Genomic DNA, 21,260 nt, shown 5'->3' with positions numbered 1-21,260 from the left:
AGGAGTCTACCAGAGTATAACCTTTGTATTTTTGCATAGTGTACTATTTATATTTGTCTACATAGTCTACATTTTGTAAGTTTTGGTTGTTTACTATTTATATTTTGTTTGCATTCTAACATTTGTATCTTTAAAGAATCTACTATTTATATTTAGGTGTAATTAGTCGGATAATACTCACTTTTGTTTGATACCCGCTTTTAAAAAGGTGTCAATTAGGTGGTCCCTTTGAAAAAAAAAGTATTAACGTCATTAACGGTATCAATATTTACAAGAGTGAAAGGAACCTAATTGAGACATTTTTTCAAAAGTTGGGACTCGATTGACACATATTTAAAAGAAGCGAGTACTAAACTGACACATATGAAGAGAGTGAGTACTATCTGACTAATTAAACATTACATTTATATGTACCACGATCTATCATTTGTGCCTTTATATAGTTTATTCTTCACATTTTTTGTATCGTTTAACGTTTGTATCTTTATTAACTCTTTATATCGTCCATCATTTTTATTATTAGAGAATTAACTATTATATTTTTCTACATTTTTTACTCAATATTTCATTTAAAATTTAATTTAATTTCTTAATTTTAATTAACTAAATCTTAATATATTATTTAAAATATTAAAAATATATATAAATAATTTAAATACATTTTTATCATAAAATCGATTAAAATATTATTAATTAATTTTATAAAATAAAATTTATATTAAATTTAATTATACTTTAATAATTTTACCAACTTTTGAAATATACTATAATTTTAATAAATATAGAAGAAAATAAATATACTATAATTTTTAATTTTAAAATTCGATATCCTGTGCGTTGCACGGGTAAGAATACTAGTACATTTATAAAAGCAAACCAACTAAAAACTGAAATCAGGATCAATCAAACCCATGCAACAGCTTACCGTAAAAGGCTGAAATCATGAGTTGAACTGTTGAGCTCACTAGGATCATGCAGTCCAAGAGCTTTTTCTTTTTAAGTTATAGTGATTTTACCCAGTACCAGTACCACTTCTGACAGATAACACTTACGGATTTTAATTTTTGGTGACAAATGCAGGACTTCGGTTTGAATCAGTGCATGAATTCAAATAAATGAAGGATGTATTTCGTTGTATAATGTATGCTAGAATTTTATTAAATGTCATGTTTACTCAAAGTTTTCATTAGCTGCATTGTTTGTGGGGTCGTGTCTCTTTTGTAATGATCGATTCCAATGAGCATGGTGCAGGGTGATGATGCTAGCTAGTATATTGAGTGAGTTTCTTTTGGAAGTAATGTACCTAGGTATTTAATATGGTATAAATTATTAGTCATTTTGCCTTTTGAAAGATTTTATCAATCTCATGTATATGGAAATACTTTAGACAGTAAAAGGACTCCAATTACACTCTATTATCATGCTTGTGTATATTTCTTCACTTCATAGAACCAGATTTACTTAATACTTCAATTGTAAGAATAAAAGAGAGTACAGATATTCTATTTTCTTAGGTTGTTAAATTATTTTTTTGCGCAAAAATAGTTTGCAAAGAAAACATTATCAAACTAATTTTTTCCAACTCTTACAGTATCATTATCTACAAATTTATATTTAATAAATAATTCTCAATTTTTAATACTTTTCCTGCAAAGTTTATTAGAAAAAAAAGTTATATAATAGACATATACATAAGTTAATTTGTAGGTAATTATAACATCTCTGTTTGCAAATAATTTTAAATAAGAAAATCTACCTGTATTTGATGCAGAAAAATTTTTACTATACAATTTTTAAATTTTCTGACATTTAAAAGAAGAACATGCATGAATTTCTTTCTTAAATATTTTCATACAAATATATGTCTGTAATCAGGATTTTTCCAGTAGTGTTGCCTCCTCATTCGTGGGGATAGAGACAGTCTTCCTTTCCTATTGCTTATCTCTATCCCCATTTTTGTAATTGAATCAATATACGACAGACTCATAAGCACATTAAAAATTGTGTTATTTGAATGACAAGCTGTTGATCAGAAGTAATATGCTAAACCAGATCAGGCTTTAAATGACAATTGTTATTTTGGTTGACTAAAATTAAGATCTGAATTGAACAGTTCAATTCATGGACTTTAATAAAAGAAATATGAAATAATAGTAATGCAGAAGGATGCAAGTTTAAGAGTAGTGGTTGAACTACATCTTATTGTTTGTATTCGTTAACAATGATTATTTAGACAAATGAATTTCATACATCTACCTTACTTTTATATTTTACTTTTATATTTACAAAGCATGGGAGATTAGTGTAATTTTCTATGAGGAACCCATAACTGAAATTTATGCTACTACCAGCTAACAGAAAAGACTACCACCAACCAGCTAGTAAAACATCAAATGTCCAAACTTTTCATCTAACCAAACCAAACCAACATAACTTTCTCAGGAATTAGCAATATTTGAAACTATTTGCAGAAGTAACTGAAAGGTCAATGCCCTATGCATAATGACAAAGAACTGAATACAGATTACAGAATATGCTCTGAAATAAAAATCTCTCTACAGCAAACATGCCCAAATTCCAAAAGTAATAAAAGATTCAAAACCTAAATGTATCAGAAAGTGTTAAATCAAAGTCCCACAAACTAAACTATGGAAATGATTAGCCTAGATGTGAGAAACCTGGATTCTAACATGAAAATCCGTCAGCATAAATGAACAAAGAGAAAGACCTCAGAGAACGGGTACAAGTACAATTCTGCTTCACCAAGAAAACCCGTTAAGTTCCAAATTAAAAGAGTCAATATCAAATATCTATTTTTCACTATAAGAGATTCCAAATACATGATCTTGTTCAGATCAATGCATTTCATAAAGTTACACGAACGGAATTTGAGTATTACCCAGAGGAAGGAGCAAAGAATGCCTCATCAAAGCCAAAAACAACATAAATCATATCAAAATTAAACAAAAAAAAAATTATCTTGGGGAGAAGAGTGTTCACTCGTTTGCAGCTTTTGCATTCCGAAACCCTTTCTTCAATTCAGTAAATCTTCTCATGCAAGCAGCTTTGGATCTCCCGGGAACCGCCGCAGCAACCTTCTCCCACCTCATTGAGACATCCTTAGGAAAAACTTTCAATGCATTCAGCAACGCGATATCCTCCCCAGAACTCCAACCATTATCAACAGCTTTATCCACCGTCACCGAATCCTCACCCCCATTCTCCTCCACAACCCTCTTATCCAACGTCTTCCTATTTTTCAAGAACAATGCATAAGAATCCGAATCATCCACTTTCTTCTCCCCCAACTCCTTCGCCTTCTTTATCACACTCTCCACACCGTGCCTTCCGCCGAACGCCGCCGCTATCGCCTCCCACCGCCCCGGCTTCCCCACCGGATTCTTCACCAGCTGCTTCTTCAGCACCTCCACATCCTCCTCTCTCCAATCCTTCTCCTCCACCACCGTCGCAACCTTCTCCACTCCGCCGCCTCCCCCTCTCTTCTCCGCCGCGCCGACGGACACCACTGGACCGATGGCGGCGACTTCCTCGGGCCTCCGCTGTCTGGATCGCCGCTGCGAAGGCTTCCTAGCGTCGTCGTCGGTTTCGGGCTCCGGATCAGGGAAGTTGACGACCTCGCCGAGGCCGACGCGGACGTCTCCGCCGGTGAGGGACGGGGGAGCGAAGGGGCCGATGAGGAGAGAGAGCGCGAGCCAGAATAGGAGCGATTTGAAGGGCTCGGATTCGAGGAAGAAGAGAGATAGAGCGAGGAAGAGCGAAGAGAGAGAAATGGTGACGAAGAGGAACGGCTTGGTAGGTTTGAGGTCCGGGTGCGGTGGTTCGGTGCTTGCAACGGCACCGGACTGGAACACGAACCTTGGCCTCGCGTCCTCGTCCAGGAACTCCATTCTCGCACACCCAATTGAAACAAAACTCTAAAATCATAAAACGCCATCGTTTACGTTTTTCAATATGTTGGGGTCAGCATCTTATTGGGCCAAAGGGTCTTCATTTGCTAGGCCCATTAAGGATGTTTTCAGTTATTAGTATATACACACATCAGCATCATCAGTATATAGTAGTATAAGTAGTATACGTAGTCCCATGAAAGAAAGGGAACACGACAAGGACAGTGTACGATGGAGTGTGACGGCGATGTGGAATGTAGACGACGGAGACAGGAAAAAACAATGATTGTGATCTGTGAAGATATTTATTTACAAGGAAGAGAATTAAGATAGATAATTAGAAACAGAGAGCAGTGTTTTCTGGAAACAGAAAAAGAGTCATGTTTATCATTCCCCAAACTTCGTATCTCCATTGTTCTACTAATTCTTCTATTTCATTTAGGGTTCTGTTTTCACGATCAGGTTCTCGTAGCCGTTCTTAAGGTGAAAAGGACAAACTGAGCTGCATTCAATTTTTTTTTTCTCTTCCTACATTCACGTAATTTCCTGACCTGGTGCAATTTTTAAATTCATCCTTCGTTAGCTTGCGTTTTCAATTTGGCGATTTTGAATTGAATGTAGGTTTGGATCACAGTGCCGTGTAAATGAGTTTGGAGGGGACAGAAAGTTCAGAAGATGGCGCAGGGTATCTGGAGCCTCCTGATCCTGACTGTGTTGAAATTGATCCAACTTGCACCTACATCAAGGTAATATGATTGTTATATCTTTGTTTATATTTATTGTCTTTAGGACAAAAATACAATTACATATTAATACAGTGAGCTAATTCTGCTTTCGCATTCACAACAGTACAAAGAGGTGATCGGCAGAGGAGCTTTTAAAACTGTGTATCCGTTAATTTCTTAATATACATGTTTGCTTTCGATTCTTTGGCGTCATTGTAACTAGGAGACGATGCTTTATTTTATTGTGGACTGTTTTTACTGTGCTACAGAAATTAAAACATTTGTTTACTGCCAGAGGTGTCTAGGTCTTCCATATAATGCTATGCATTTTTTTGTGGTTAAGAAGAAAAAGAATTTTATGATTGGGGTTGACCTGATTGTTTCTGGTTATATATGTTTTCCTTAAGACTCTGGATTAATCAGTTACAAGGCATTTGATGAAGTCAATGGAATTGAGGTTGCATGGAGTCAGGTTCAGATTGATGAGGTGTTGAAATCCCCCGGTGACTTAGATAGGCTATATTCAGAATTACACCTCTTGAGATCACTGAAGCACAATAACATAGTAAGATTCTACAATTCCTGGATTGATGACAGGCGCAAGACCGTTAATATGATCACGGAGTTGTTTACCTCGGGTAGCCTCAAACAGTACGTTCACCTTCCATTTTGTACATAATTTTAACATCCTTGTGCTTTTTATTGTGAAATCAACCTTTTGGTTAGTGGATGCAATGCATGATATAGGTTTCGTAAAAGACACAAGAAGGTCGACTTGAAGGCCGTTAAAGGATGGGCAAGACAAATTTTAATGGGTCTAAGCTATCTCCACGGTCACAACCCACCAGTTATTCACAGGGACCTGAAATGTGATAATATATTTATCAATGGTCACCAAGGAGAAGTTAAAATTGGAGATCTTGGGCTAGCAACTTTCTTGGATCGAAGTAATGCCAAGAGTGTAATTGGTATTTTCCTCGGTTTCCCTGCGCTTTCTTGTTCTTTCATATATGTATGTGTTGGTCTTTTACTGAGTTCAAGTTAAAATTAAAATTTAATCATTTTCTCATATCACAGTTATAGCAGTAGTAATAGATTTTGATTCTTTGTCCCAATGCTGTTTGATTAACATACTTGTTCTGTTTAAACCTACCTAATCCTGGTAGGAACCCCGGAGTTTATGGCACCCGAGCTGTATGATGAAAATTACAATGAATTAGCTGACATATATTCGTTTGGCATGTGCATGCTTGAGTTGGTGACTTCTGAGTATCCTTACAGTGAATGCAGAAACTCAGCTCAGATATACAAGAAAGTTTCATCCGTGAGTATCTCATAATTAACAAGTTTCCTTTGTTTTTTTTTTTTTCCGCAGGCTATGATTAAGATTATTGGGTCACACCATATTTCACTTTGCAGGGTATAAAACCTGCTGCGCTTTCTAAAGTGAAAGATCCAGAAATGAAATCATTTATTGAGAAATGTCTAGTCCCAGCATCTCAAAGATTGTCAGCCAAGGAGCTTCTGATGGACCCATTTCTTCAAATGAATGCTTCAACAAAGAAGGGTCCTTTTCCATTGCCACATATTGTTCTTCCCAAATTGGGAGCCTCTGAAAGTCGTTGTATGGTGTCAGAAGGTCCTTCTAGTGCTCGTAATGGAGACATTTCAATGGATCTTGGTGACACCTGTGAGCTTCCACCGATCACTATATTTGATAAATCCACTGATGATGCATCATGTTCTACAAGTGTTGAGATAAGGAGGCAGAAGAGAGGTGATATTTTCTTTCTAAAAGGTGAAGAAAATGATAAGAACTCTGTATCATTGGTTCTGCGGATAGCTGACCAAGGAGGTCAGTGTATAACTTATAATTCGTTTCTACTCTGCAACAACTGTTTTTAAATTTGTTGGTGAAAAGTTATATGCTTTGGTTTTTATATGCCAGGGCGAGCAAGAAATATCCATTTCATTTTCTACCTTGACAGTGACACTGCTGTCTCAGTTTCAAGCGAAATGGTAGAGCAACTTGAGCTTGCTGATCAGAATGTTAAATTCATAGCTGAGTTAATAGATTTGTTATTGATGAATTTGATTGCTGACTGGAAACCCTGTGTAGCAGTTGATCATTTGGTTTCTCCTAGTAATAAACAAACTCTTGTGAGCCAACAGGGAGAATTGAAGTTGGCAAAATGCACAGGCAGCTCAAAAGATTCGACTGAAGATTTAGGTCCCTCTACTTCATCTGCAACATTAGCTACAAAAGGAAACCTTGATAATATGGATATCGATGGGGCTTTATGTGACGAGTGCAGTGGTCTTCAGAAAGCTACCAAGGCAGATGATCTATGCTCTGAGAAGTCGCATGCATCTGCAACAATCGACTTCAATGATAATAAGTTTTCCACGGTTTCATATATGTCTGCTAAATCAGAATTTGGTAGAGGGAGTCAAACCTCATCTGCATCTGAAATTGGGGCATTGTCTGATTGTAAAAGCAAGTTTTTGGACATGGAAGGCTTCTCTAATAGTCTCAACATTGCTTCCTCCTCGTTTGAACCTGTGGGTGAGTTGAAATTAGAGTTACAAATGATTGAACAGAAGTATCAAGAGGCAATGAATGATTTATCCCAAAGAAGATACCAGGCCATCTTGGATATTAGAAGGAGAATGTCACAAAAGATGGTCTCATAGTATAGTTTCATAGTTTTTTTTTTCAGTGTTTGGGATGAGGCGAGAGATAGCAGGTTTTACTAGTCTTTTTAATAGTTTTACCTGTTGTGTTGTGTCCCATCTTTTCTCTCTCATGCCGGTGAAGTTCAAATGTAAATACTGCGGTGTGATTGAATGTTCCTTGTTATTTGGCAACAAGTTTTCTTTTCATGGATATATAGTTCCTCTGCTCTGTTGAAATTCATTTTTAATTACAGACACGATTTTTTATGGAAAATCTATACTCTTATCTGACACATATTAAGGACATAGGAAATCGATTTTTTCACAAAGTGAATTTGAAAAAGTTTTGACAAAGTGACGTGACTTTTATTAATTTAATGTTTTAATTAAAAAAATATTACTTGTTTGATTGGAAAAGCGAAGAAAATTGCAATTCATTTAATTGAAAATGTAATAGCAGTGATGGTGGTTCACGACATGAAAAGCCGTTCTCATGCTTGATTCAAAATTTCAGGATGTTGTTTTATCAAAATCAGTTAGTTGCTGCAGCTCGAAAATCTTTCATACCATCCGCACAAAAGCCCCCACGAAATCCTTCGTCCCACACGGTGCTTCATTCCACGTGCACGAAATCTTTTACCCCACGGTGCTTCACCAAATCGCAGCAAAACCAATCCCGTGATGGTTGTCGTTAGTTGCAAGTGAAAAACATTGAAGTTTGAGGTTAACTTTTGATTTGAAAACATTTTGGGATTTAGGATTTCGATCGAAACCATTGCAACATGTTTAGTTTTTAAAATGAAAAAATTTATGGGAATTTCGTTACTTGTTTTAGATTCAAATCATTTTGAGTTTAGGAGTTCAATTGTATACCATTGCCGCATGTTTTGTCATTCCCATAATTTTTTGCATTTTTATAATAAAGTAATGGTTTCCAATCCTAAACCCTCAAATCGAAAATAATAATGAAATTTCTATAAATTTTTTCATTTTTAAAATTAAAAATGTTGCAATGGTTTCCGATCGAAATCTCAAACCCTAAAATGTTTTCGAATCGAAAAAGCTAACCTGCAACTTTGATACTTTCCAGTTCCAATGAACGATAAAGGGTTTTCCGTAAGTCACCATAGGGTTGGTTGTGGTGTGATTTGGTGAAACACCGTGGGACGAAGGATATCGTGGGACCAAAGGCTTTCGTGCACGTGGAATGAAGCACCATGGGACGAAGGATTTTGTGCGACTTTGGTGCAGATGAGATGAAAGATTTTCAAGCTGCAAAGACGAGTTGGTTTTAATAGTGTAACATCCTAGGGTTTTGAATCAGGCGCGGGAACAACTTTTCATTTCCTTAACGACCATCACAATTACGTTTTCAATTAGATGAATTGCAATTTCCTTCGCTTTTTCAATCAGACATGTAATATTTTTTAATTAAAACATTAAATTAATAAAAATCACCTCACTTACTCAAAACTTTTTCAAATTAACTTTGTCAAACAATAATTTCCTAGATATATATTTAGACAAACTCTCTCCTAACTACTTTTAGGAGAAAATAATAAAAAGAAAAATGGTTTTTATTTTTATTTTTTATAAATCATAACTAATTTACATAAAAGTAAAAATAAGAACTTTGATAAAATTATGTGAACAATTTTTTTTCTTATTTAAAAGCTTTTAGGAAGAAACTCATCCAAACATAATCAAGATTGAGATCAATTTTATCTCTTCTTAAGTATATTTAATAACTCAAAATTATTTTTCTTAAAATCTAAAATAAACTGGTAGTAAATACTACTTAATTATTTATGACAAGCATCCATGACTTCATGTGTGTTTCTGTTGGACTTGCCTTTTGCATTATCAAACTCGTGCTTACGTTGTTAACTTTTTATTTGAATTGTTTTATTTTATAAAAAATAATTCAAGTGATTACAAAATGAAATTTAAAGAATACTCAATTGTTTTACTCGTGGAAAAATAAGAACACAGTTTTAAAATGAAAAAAAAAATTAATAAGTGCTTAAGATATAATTAATATAAAGTTTAAAGTTGCAAATTATTGTTTATTTAATTTTATAATAATATGTTAATTTGTTGATGTAAATATGTATGCAACTTTTAGGAAAATTAATTGAAAAGCGTTGTTTAAAAAAAAAAAGAAGAAAAAGAACAGCAAGATGAAAGTGTTTTTTGGCGGGAGAGAGCAAATTCATTCAGACCTTGAATATATTGCGCGGGGACCTCAACATTTGCCTGCGCAAATCCCACGCTAGACAGAAAAGAAAAGAGTTTCTGAGAAAACCTACAACGACAGCATTCTCCGTCGTTTCGAGATGGCCCCGAGGCTGAAGCCGGCGGCGAAAGCGGCGTACCGGAACGCGAAAGCGGCATACGACATCGCGAATGCTGAGGGAAACCACCGGGAGGAGGCGCGATGGGCCAACGTCATCGGCGACATACTGAAAAACGGTGGAGTGTACCGCAAGGCCCTGAAATGGCTCCGAATTGATTACGAAATTTCGATCAAACATTTACCGGACAAGCACTTGCTCCCAACCTGCCAATCCCTCGGCGAAGTGTACTTCCGCCTCAATAAGTTCGAAAAAGCCCTAATTTTCCAGGTCAATACTTCTACCTCTCAAAACCCTAACCTATGTTTTATTTTCTAACAACGAGAGTCTTACCGCTCACAGAAAAAACACCTCGAGCTCGCCAGGGATGCAAACGACATCGTTGAGCAGCAGCGAGCGAACACGCAACTCGGTCGGACTTACCACGAATTGTTCACGCAATCGGATTATGACCACAATTCGATTCGCAACGCAAAGAAGTACTTTAAGTGCGCGATGGATCTCGCGGTGAAGCTCAAGGAGAATCCTCCGAACAGCAAGTCTTCTTTTCTCGCGGAGTACATCGACGCGCACAACAACATAGGCATGCTTGAAATTGATCTTGAAAACTTGCACAAGGCGCAGAAGATTTTAATTACTGGATTGGAGATTTGTGATGAAGAGGAGGTCGCTGAATTCGATGATGGCCGCAGTAGGCTCCATCACAACCTTGGGAATGTGTATATGGAACTTAGGCTTTGGGATGATGCTAGGAAAAACATCAAGAGGGATATTGTGATTTGTAACAGAATTGGACACTGTCAAGGGGAGGCCAAGGGGTATATTAATCTTGGTGAAATGCATTACAGGACTCAGAGGTACGATGATGCAATGGCTTATTACAAGAAAGCGTTTGGTTTGGCGAAGTCCTTGGAGGATGAAAAAACCTTGGTTGAGCAAATTGAGCTGAATATTGAAACTGTGAAAAAAGCTGTTAAGGTAATGGCTGATATAACGAAAGAAGAGCAAAGCCTTAAAAAGCTTAAGAGAGATATAGCCGCAGCTAGAGGTACATCGCATGAGCGGAAATTCTTGCTGCAGCAGAATGCAGTACTTGAAAGCCTTGTTGAGAAAGCAAGGACGATCTCAGCGTTGGAGAAGGTATGTGTTCTATCTCGTGTTTTTTTTATCATGATTCTTTTAACTGATATGTCTGTCTTGGAATGATTATTTTGTCTGGACTTTTCATGATTTGACGAGGCAGTTCATAATTTATCCGATACATATGTTTGCCACACCAAGTGGGTTTCATTTATTTAGTATCCTCAATTTTTCTTTATCATATTAAGGAAAGAGATGCGTGACCTGCATCGCTATGTTCCATCATATCAATATCTTCATTTCACCTTTTTCTTCGTATGCTACACGTGAAGAAGTCTTGGTTTGGTCAACTATTGTTGCTTTCAGGAATAGATATAAACATGCACACGGTTTGTTTGCTATCAATTAAGTATAGATTCATTGTTGTTTTAAGCATGGTTTGTTTTGCTGAACAATTTATTCAATTGGAAAGCCTTTTCTGATTTAATGACCTATTAGTATCATGTGTCCAAGCAGAGACTTTTTGATAAACTTGTTCAGTAATATATTATGTTTTCCTTTACATTTGATAATTCAATGATCCATTAGTATCATGTGTCCGAGCAGAGACTTTTTGAAGCTATGGTATGTTTAGTTATTGAGTGTGACCTTTCTTACTAAACAATGTTTTGTTTAGCTTTGTGAATTTGCAAAGGAGAAGAAGAAAATAGCAAGTGAACTCTGTGATAGGCAGAGACTGGCTGATTCATATTCGGATGTTGCAGAATCATACCAGAAACTGAGAAAATTCAACAAAGCTATCAAATGGTACAAAAAGAGCTGGCAAATGTTCAAAAATATTGGTAACTTAGAGGTAACTTCTCACTAACATAAATTTAGTTCAATTTTTCCTCTTCAATCTTACTTTACTCAATATAACACAAATCAAAATTTAGAAATATTTTTGATGATTTCACACCATTGGTAATATGAATGTATTTTCGATTCAGCTTATTTTTTGAGAAAATTTCACTTGTTTCTTTTAGCTTCTTGAAGACCTTCTAAAAGTAAGCAATTATTTTTCTAGAATTAAGCTGTGAACAAAACAGGCCCTGGGTATGTTGTAAATGGGAGTTTAAAAGACTCCAAACCACTAATCATATATCCAATCTTCAAAATCTGTATATGGTTTAGCCTATAATTTATACACGAAGTTAAGAGGAAGTAATTTTGAATACATCCATATACACACAAGATGAACATTATAAGATTTAGTTGCTTGCCAATTCATTGACCCTTCAAAAGAGCATCAATGTACATGTCCAGAGAAATTAAGCAATACAACAATCTAACTACAACACAACTCATGACACCAAAGTTAAGTCTTTTGTTGTAAGATTTATTTTGAAGTGCTATATAATAAAATCGTAGTCATTTAGTGTACTGTATTCATGCGTACACGAGAATTTCTTCCATGTTAGTTTGAGATGGGTCACATTATACTTCATATCCTTATGGGACACCTATATTTTTGTATTTATGTTATTAACTCCCTGGCAAGTGTACCAAGTCGTACAAGTAGTAATTATTAAGTCTGAGTATTGCTAAGGGACTTGTGCAATACTAGCCAACTATACAATCAATAACTAATTTAGACTAAAGAATGTTTCCATTTTGTGTTATGTGCAAGAAATTTAAAACTATGCAAAAACAATTAAAAACAACATTGGAATTTTATCAATGTTTAGAAGATAGAAAAGATTAGAAATGAAATGGAATGTTATTGTTGGGGTTAGATTTCACTGACTTCACTCTCATGGACTTATTCATTCAACTTCTTTCCATCTTAATGTCAAAGTCAACCCACAAGTTTACTAAAACCCTTGGTAGAACAAGCTTAAATTTCCTTATTAATAGTCAGTTTTTTGAGCTCTTAACAAACAAACTTGCTTTAACGACTAGGGTTAAAGACAACTAATGAGTCAAGCTGTATTTCTAGATACAAGCTTCATTAGGTATTTTGTTTCAGTTCTAGATTACAAAAGATATTTTCAAATATCTAATGAATCAAAAATATTAATATGAGTGATCAAACCATAATAAACATTAAGCGAAGAAACAAGAATATTAAAATTTAATGGAAAAGCATATATATATATAATATATATATATATATATATATATATATATATAAAATGAATGCAAGGTGCATGAAAGTTCAATGATTACATCTAGTCCTACTAGGTGCAATCAATCAAAGAACAGAGGAGGAACCACTCTCAACATGATGCTTATCGTTAATAAGTGGCGCTCAAAGCTGGTAACCCCTGAAGTAGTGGCGTCCAACGCTATAGAGGTGGTGCCGAACGCCATGTGGAGTCTGCTCTCTATCTTGGTAGTGTGGGCGGGGCTTCTGCGGCCTTCAACATAAGTGTTCTTCTATTGATTCATGCTTTGGTTGTCCATTTCTGCTTTCCTAAGATCCCCAACTTGTTTGACTTGATGTAGAAAACTTCCTGTTCAAAATTAGACAAAAAGGTATGGGGATTAGTGGTATAAAAATCTAACTATTTATGAAAGCAAGATAAAGATGAAGATTAAGTAGGTTAAAACTTAAAGAAGAGTTGATTTTGTTAATGTAAAATAACTAAAATAAAGGTAGAAATTAACATTATCACATGTCAATGTGGTAATGTAGAAGAGTTTGTTTGATTGCTTGTGTGTCTATTGTCACTTAGTTGATACTTTTACTTTGCTAATAATGATTATAGGGGCAAGCGCGGGGGAAAATTAACATTGGTAATGTTTTGGATTCTACAAACAATTGGAGAGATGCACTGGATGCGTTTCAAGAGAGTTACAGGTAATAATATCGATACATTTAATTTTACTGGAAGATTTTATTTCCTGAAATTAGAAAACCGATGGAATAGGAAATTTTTTTTATCTATAATGGAATCTGAGTATTGGCTTCCTTTTGATGATTTGAATTAATTATTTGCTTGCAATCTTGTGTAGTATTGCTGTTGAAGCAGATCTGCCTGATTTGCAACTCTCTGCCTTGGAAAATATGCATTATAGCAACATGATAAGATTTGATGATGAGGATGAGACCAGGTAAATGGATCATGGAAGTCTGTTTCCTCATATATACATTTCTTGCAGTTTTGTTGAATTACTACTGGACCCCTTTAGTATTAAAACCCCTGAAAGCAAAAATCTCGTACTATGCAAACTGAGTCCATTTTATTGTTTCCACTATCATGGGTCCTTTTGATGGGCATGTTATTTAGTGCTGATCAATTGTAATTTTTATAGGAGGTTGAAACTTCTAATTGATAAACTAAAAAAATCCAAAGAAAAAGAGGCAGCAGCAAAAAATATGTCAGAGGATTGTTGCTCCGAAACTGATACTGAAGCAGATGAAACTGATACTGAAGCAGATGATTATCTGTCTAACAGTGGGTCTGATAATATTTGCTTTCCAAAGACAATTTCTCGATCAAAAGCTCTAACTACTGGAGAAGAATCGGAAGATGACGCACCACTTATGTCCCTATATCAGTCCATAAAAAGCTCATCCAAAAATAAAACAGGCTACAAAGAAAGTCTTCTCAACTCTACCAAGCAAGCAGAGCAGTCACCCAGTAGTCTGAAAAATCAAACCAGTGATCATCAGACAATTGTTAGTCGAAAACGTCCGCATGTGATTCTTTCTGATGATGATGATGATGATGATGATGAGGTGAAATGTTCAAGCAGAAAAGATCATGATTGCCTGGTAGATGATTTGCCTACTTATAATGCCAGTATGTTTTCTTTGTTGTTTGCTTTGCTGTGATGCAAATATTCCATTATACCGAGAATGTATTCTGATTGATGGTGTCGTGATTGCAGTTAAGAGTAAAGCCAGTCCTTGTAAAATTCAGGTAAAGATATCTCCACTTAGTTGAATGTGTGCGACCTTTGCTCAAGTATGTCCATGTGAACGCCTAGCCTTTTCTATTTTTGGGATGGCAGGTTATCTCCGAGCACGGATCTAAGAGTGCAATTAATGTTGAAGAAAGTAGTAGTTCTTTCAAATGTTCAAGTCCACATACAGCCACAAAAACTGGCAGACATTCTAGGTCTTTGAGCAATGATGTAGTTGCTGAAGCCAATTTCCGTACTGGTTCTAAATGTGACACTGATTTCTCTGGCAAACAAAATGATATTTCCCATCCCAGGTTGCATCATCCCCAAAATGACGTGAGTTTTATTGTTATGAGTGGAGTGTGAATATATTTGGGAGTTCATGCCATTTACAGATTGTTATGCTCATCTAATAGCAATTTTTCTAACTTGCTGCCTCTATTTTCTAGTCCCAGAAATGTATTGCATGTCGGATTGGGAATGATATAATGCACGTTGAAGCAACCTTGTGTACCACCGGTGATCAGTTAAACATTGACTCTTTGAAGGCTGTAGTTGCATGCTTATATTATCTACAATTTCCGTCGGAAAAGAGATCAGAGGGTACACAATTTGTACAATTTTTTAGTGTTTGCTTAACCAAAGCTTGGATTTACTGTTGCTTTCTTATTTACCATTGTGTATTCTTTAAACATGGATTAACCTCTACTTTCAACATGGATTGGTTAACTCTTCCCAAAGTGAATATAGATGCATTTTCAATATATTTTCCTAAGTGATCAGTCTTTTTTTATTTGATTGGCATATGTTGAGTTTTTCTTCTTTCTTAGCTAGTTGGAAGTTTTACTATGAATGTTTTTTTCCAGTATTTTGGATTAATTAATCTTGGTGCAGCAATTGGTTGGCCTAACTCGGATATTGAGGAAGAGTAGCTAGTGTCACCAAATGACGACTTTAGTTTGCCTATGTTTTGATTGTAGTCTTATATCTTACATTATTTTAAGCTTCATATTGAGCATAATTTGTGACCTAACAATAAGTCTTATAGAAACGAGCAATCACACAGCAAGATCCAACATATAGATGTTCAAAAAATGTGGCTATATATAACTTGGTTGTGCCTAACATGTTTATGACAAATCTTGTCCTGCTGAGTTTTATGGATCTGGATGGAATTTTATCCGACACTAGCAGAAGGCACAGGAAGCATTCATATTGCATATAATAAATACTCGGTGTCCAATGTGTGAAACCACACCAAACTATCAAGCAACTAGTTCCATTCTTCAATATTAGTCTATTACTATTAAGTTGCAGTTTTATCAACTCCCATGTTTTATCAACTGGGTGTACTTACAAATTTTGTGAATAGGTTTGTTGCCCATTATTGAGCATATGAAATGTGCTGGAAGAAATATGGAATCCCTGGAAACTGTTGAACATCTTAAAGAAGTTATGGGAAATGACATGGTTGAAGCTTCTGTTGATGGTATGTCGATACTAGCATTCTTTGTTTATTCAATATTATCACCATTAAATTTTTTATGCTGTGTCCTCGAGTATTTTTTTTTTCTTCTGATCTGGTTTCTCGTCAAGAACTTCACATTCAAGATATTTAACTACTTGCAGGTCAGTTGACATAAATATTTGAAAATCTAGACTAATTGATCGGTTGTTGTCTATTGATTAAAATTAAAATTAATTTGACTCATCACTTGATATACATTGATCATTGCAATTTGCAATTTATGGTAGCAATAGCAATAAATATGGGGAGTTGATAGCGGAAGACAGTTATAGGCTTATCCTGTATTGAAACTGTATTTAACATCAGCTTTTAGCTTTCCACCATCTATCTCCAAGTGAGACGCATGATTTTTATATCCTTTACAGGATGGATTCACAAGCGCTTGATAAAAATGTACGTAGACTGCTGCAAGGAGTTGTCTGAGGTACCGAACATCAAGGTACTGACGAAGCTTTACAATTTAGAGGTAAGATGGATGTTATCTGTTTCGATTCTTTCATGGCCACAGCACAGTGATATGCCTTCTCATTTTCAGATGTTTGATTGAATATGTTTCTTGTTTTTATGTACAATTGGTTTTGGCTTATTATCCTTAACAGGTTTCAGATGACGAAATTGTTGTGTCTGATTGCGACCTGCAAGATTTGTCAATTACACCATTGATAAATGCACTGCATTCCCAAAAGTCATTTGCGATGCTGGACCTCTCTCACAATTTGTTAGGTACATTTTTTCTGGATTGTGATCTTTTTGCTATAGGTTTTGCTATAGATCGACTAGATCTGGTAACAAGTTCTTTTGTTGGTGATTAATGAATATTTGAAACTAAAACCACGAAAGAATTAAAATACATAAAAATATAACGAGAGAAATGTATTAAACCTTTATTGAGTTGATTATATTTTTAGGAAATGGAACAATCGAAAAACTTCAGAAAGTGTTCGCAGCATCGGGACAATCTTATGGTGGCTTAACTCTGGATTTGCATTGTAATCGTTTTGGCCCGACAACCTTGTTTCAGGTATGATACTACTTGCAACCTTCTGATCCTTGCTTGTCCACTTGTTCCTTTTTCTAAAGTTGGTTCTTGTTAAATCTGATGTTTAGGTATGAGGTCTAAAATGATTGTTTCATTAAAAGAAAAATATGTCCCGAATTTGAACTCAAATATAATGGATGCATACGCTTGATGTTAGTTATGATACTTTCTGAAAAAAAAAATGAATGATTAGGTCTTAATCACCAAAATATCATCACTGCCTTGTCCCAACCAAAGGCCATTTTTTCAATGATTTTCAAATCATTCTATTTTGTATTTACACATGAATAATCTATTTATAATTCTTGGTTAATAGAATAAAAGAACACTTTTCTTCTTTTGCACGAGTAATCTCAAATTTACTAATATATTGACTTTGCTTGTTTCTGTCAGATTTGCGAGTGTTCACTGCTATTTGCTAGACTAGAAGTTCTTAACATATCTGGAAACCGTCTTACTGATGCATGTGGATCATACCTTTCGACAATCTTAAAAAACTGTACAGGTAAGCTACATGACTTAAACCTCTGGCAATTTTAATAATGTTTTTGCCATCTCTAAAAATATAATCATTGCCGTATCTGTCCCTTCTGTCCTTTCTAGTGTACATGGTTTTGCTCTGTGCTGTGAAAATGTTTATATCAAATTTATGCTGAGAAGTGTTTATGGTCTCTCAAATGTGCTTGTATGTGGATTCTTGCCGTAGATATTCCTCTACTTCTATTTACTTACATTATATGTTTTGCAGCTCTTTGTAGCTTGAACATAGAGAACTGTTGTGTCACATCCAGAACAATTCAAAAAGTAGCAGATGCATTGGACTCCAGATCTGCCCTTGCCCATCTATGTATAGGTATGATGAATCTATCATTATCTTCAAATCCTCGATACAAGTAGTCTTCCAGCGTAACGGATGATCTAACTTTGACAGGATACAACAGCCCTGTATCAGGAAATGCTACAGTTAATCTTCTGTGCAAGCTTTCTACTCTGAAGAGGTAAAATCAATGGTACCAATGTCACCATCCATCTCCGTGTAGCAGCATCCTTAAATAAATTTTACTTTTTTAGAGCATACATAAATTTAAATAAGTTTGCCCATTGTAGGTTTTCTGAGTTGAATATGAGTGGTCTAAAACTAGGCAAACCAGTTGTCGATACCCTTTGCAAGCTTGCAGGGAGCTTAACTTTATCAGGACTAATGCTTGGAGGCACGGGCATTGGAACTGTGAGTAAAACTTATCTCCTACTACTGCACTTTCACGTTATTATACTATTATTGTTTAATCCAGTTTGCCTTGCCCACATGGTCTACTGATGATAAAGGCAATACACTGCAGGAAGGGGCGAACAAATTAGTAGATTCTTTGCTCAAAGGGAATGAAGAGCTTGTGAAGCTTGACCTATCATATTGTGGTCTAACATGTAACTTTGTTTTAAACACCAGTGTTAATTTCTTTTGTTCCATCCTAGAGCTAAACCTAGAAGGAAATCCTATCATGCCTGAGGTTTGTTGCCTGTAACTGGATCTCTATTGCTAATATCATTGTAGTGCATATTTCCTTGGCTAGTTTATTTGTGTATTGCTACAACAGTCAACAGAATCTGGCTGTTCATACTATTTCATTACCTACTGGTTTGCAATTTATTGATTTAGGTGTATAGTTGTGACTGTTTTAGTGATAATTTTGTGACTTTAATCAGTCTTGTTATTCATGGTTTGTTTAAATTCTCTAATAAATACAGGGTAGCGATACTTTATTTTCACTTCTCGTAAACCCCCAGTGCTGTCTCAAAGTTTTGGTTCTTAGAAAGTGTCAACTTGGGCTTACTGGAATCCTTCACATAATTGAGGCTCTTGCAGGTAGTCAGTCATTAAATTTTATCTGGTTAATTCGTTTTTTAAAGCTACCACTATTTTATGAATATACTTATTCTTTTATCAGAGAACAGCTGCATTGAAGAACTTAATATTGCTGATAATTCTGTTCCAAAGGAAAATTCCGCTCTACAATATGATTTATCAGTAAAAAGCTGCTCACAAAACCAGGAGCAGAAACTAGATACTATGCAAGTTGATGATAATCAAGAGGTCCTTTGCTCTTTAAACGCAGCCAACTACAAGCTGGAAGTTGCTGATAGTGAAGATATTCCTGTGGAAGCTGCTGCTTCTGGAATTGACGACAGCTGTGCCAGTTCATGTCAAAGAAATTCATCTCCCGAGTGCCATTTGGTGCAACAGTTTGCAATTGCTATTGGTAAGGCAAAGAACTTGCAATTACTAGACCTTAGCAATAATGGTTTTTCTGCACAAGCTGCGGAAACATTCTATGGCTCGTGGGCGACTTTACGACCCCTTTCAAGTCAGAAGCACATTAGCAAGCAGATTGTTCATTTCTCAACTAGGGAAAATAAATGCTGCAGAGTGAAACCTTGCTGCAAGAAAGCTTGATATGTAGCACCCAGTCAATGTTTGAGAGCATTTTTATGAATAAAAAGGCGTTTGGCGATTGCTGCTTTATTCATAAAATGTTATATCAACAGCTGAACTTATGCACGTCCCTTGTATAGGTTGTCCTCTGACGTCGTTCATCATGCAAAAAGCTTGATATTGTAAGTCTTTTTTATAAAGTTTAGAGTATTTTTATATCGATTTTTTTCCCAAAAAGTTACGCAAATCCTTTTATTGATAAAATAATAATAAACATAAATAAATGTAATTGAGATATAAAATTGTTATTATTGTATTAATAAAAGAAGTAAATTAGTAATTATATTTTAAAAAGGTATGTCAAATATATTTTACGTGAAGTTTAATGACGATAGAGGTAGTAAGTATTAGTAGGTTACAGAGTGTTGGGAATAGTCCAAGTGTGAGTCAAAGTCCCACATTGGATATAAAAGACAAAGTTAAATACTATGTAACAATAAAGATCCATAACAACATTGCTTTAAGGTTTTGTAGTTAAAGTGGTGTCTAAGGTCTTATATGTGTAAGACTAATGTTATATAACCATATAGAATCACAATCTCTCAATATCCATAAACATGCTTATGACCATAACCATATTATATATGAAAACATATAAACCCATCAGTGTATCAGAGCCGATGGTTCGGAGTGACTGACCGCATAACCATAACCAAAAAGGGGTCACTCATATACTTGAAGGGAAATATACCATATGAAAAAAACAACAAGGGACTCACCCTTGAGGGGAGATTGTTGGGAATAGTCCAAGTGTGAGTTAAAGTCCCACATTGAATATAAAAGACAAAATTAAACACTATATAAGAATAAAGACCCATAACAACATTGCCTTAAGGTTTTGGAGTTAAAGTGGTGTCTAAGATCTTATATGGGTAAGACTAATGTCATATAACTATATAGAACCACAATCTCTCGATGACTATAACCATGACCATAACCCATATATGAAAAAATATATAACCTATCACAGAGAAATCTTCTCGATAAGTATCTGTAATAATATGACCTTTTCGTTATCTTCTTATATCGATGGTTAAGCCTATTTCCTTTAAGGAAAAATTAATGGGGAAACATGCTGAACCAAGACAAGTTCTTGATCTTTTGAAGGAAACGGTTCTTTCGTTGTTCTTGAAAGAAAATCCAAGAAACACCAAAAAGCATGAGAGCAGAACAAGTTGCAGAGAATTACTGCGAAAAATGGGCAACGAGGTCAGCGATGGTAGAGAATCAACCCCAACTTTGTTGCGCCGTCTTCAGAATGCATGAAGAGAAAACGGAAACAATAAATACTGGTACCCAGGCATTGATTTATATTTGGTACCAAATCATAGTTAACAATAATATTTAGAGAATAATTAAGACATGAAAACTGTTAAAAAGTACAGAAAGACCAATTTAAACTTTACCATAGAAAAAAAAGTAAATATAACTATATTGTGCATGCTTGGTATCTTATAATAACTTATTCTGTGACACACCGCAACTACAGTGATTATCCCAATCATATAAAATACCATATATAATTAGTAATGATATTTGTTGTCGAAAAAATTAAAAATATCTGAAAA

General features: G+C 35.2%; 3 protein-coding genes across 9 annotated transcripts; 2 read left to right on the top strand and 1 right to left on the bottom strand.

Moving 5' to 3' along the window:
* Positions 1-2,752: 2,752 nt before the first annotated feature.
* On the bottom strand, positions 2,753-3,951 carry LOC114178154 (transcription factor MAMYB). Its single transcript, XM_028063900.1, has one exon. It carries the CDS (start codon positions 3,906-3,908, stop codon positions 2,997-2,999), a length of 912 nt encoding a protein of 303 aa, XP_027919701.1. The 5' UTR covers positions 3,909-3,951; the 3' UTR covers positions 2,753-2,996.
* An 81-nt stretch (positions 3,952-4,032) lies between these two features.
* LOC114178152 (probable serine/threonine-protein kinase WNK6) lies at positions 4,033-7,522 on the top strand. Of its 7 annotated transcripts, none has more exons than XM_028063896.1 (9): positions 4,033-4,391; positions 4,530-4,654; positions 4,758-4,795; positions 5,057-5,284; positions 5,381-5,601; positions 5,800-5,957; positions 6,053-6,488; positions 6,582-6,652; positions 6,806-7,522. In XM_028063896.1, the coding sequence occupies exons 2-9, from the start codon at positions 4,553-4,555 to the stop codon at positions 7,325-7,327; spliced, it is 1,776 nt and encodes a 591-aa protein (XP_027919697.1). In that variant the 5' UTR covers positions 4,033-4,391; positions 4,530-4,552; the 3' UTR covers positions 7,328-7,522. The 7 variants fall into 7 exon arrangements, with proteins under 7 accessions (XP_027919697.1, XP_027919700.1, XP_027919693.1 ...); XM_028063899.1 differs by having other exon boundaries at positions 6,756-6,981; XM_028063892.1 differs by having other exon boundaries at positions 6,582-7,522.
* Positions 7,523-9,541: 2,019 nt separating this feature from the next.
* On the top strand, positions 9,542-19,854 carry LOC114175694 (protein TONSOKU). The gene is made up of 20 exons (XM_028060476.1): positions 9,542-9,933; positions 10,006-10,803; positions 11,420-11,596; positions 13,494-13,585; positions 13,741-13,839; positions 14,041-14,531; positions 14,620-14,651; positions 14,743-14,970; positions 15,084-15,237; positions 16,007-16,123; positions 16,528-16,628; positions 16,762-16,885; positions 17,071-17,183; positions 17,595-17,706; positions 17,950-18,054; positions 18,133-18,199; positions 18,309-18,429; positions 18,542-18,709; positions 18,948-19,065; positions 19,148-19,854. Exons 1-20 carry the CDS (start codon positions 9,646-9,648, stop codon positions 19,651-19,653), a joined length of 4,011 nt encoding a protein of 1,336 aa, XP_027916277.1. The 5' UTR covers positions 9,542-9,645; the 3' UTR covers positions 19,654-19,854.
* The last annotated feature ends 1,406 nt before the right edge of the window (positions 19,855-21,260 follow it).

Source organism: Vigna unguiculata, chromosome 3, assembly GCF_004118075.2.
Source record: "Vigna unguiculata cultivar IT97K-499-35 chromosome 3, ASM411807v1, whole genome shotgun sequence".
Lineage (NCBI taxonomy): Eukaryota > Viridiplantae > Streptophyta > Magnoliopsida > Fabales > Fabaceae > Vigna > Vigna unguiculata.
Note: the sequence above shows the minus strand (reverse complement) of the source record. Positions and strands in the feature narration are given on the sequence as shown.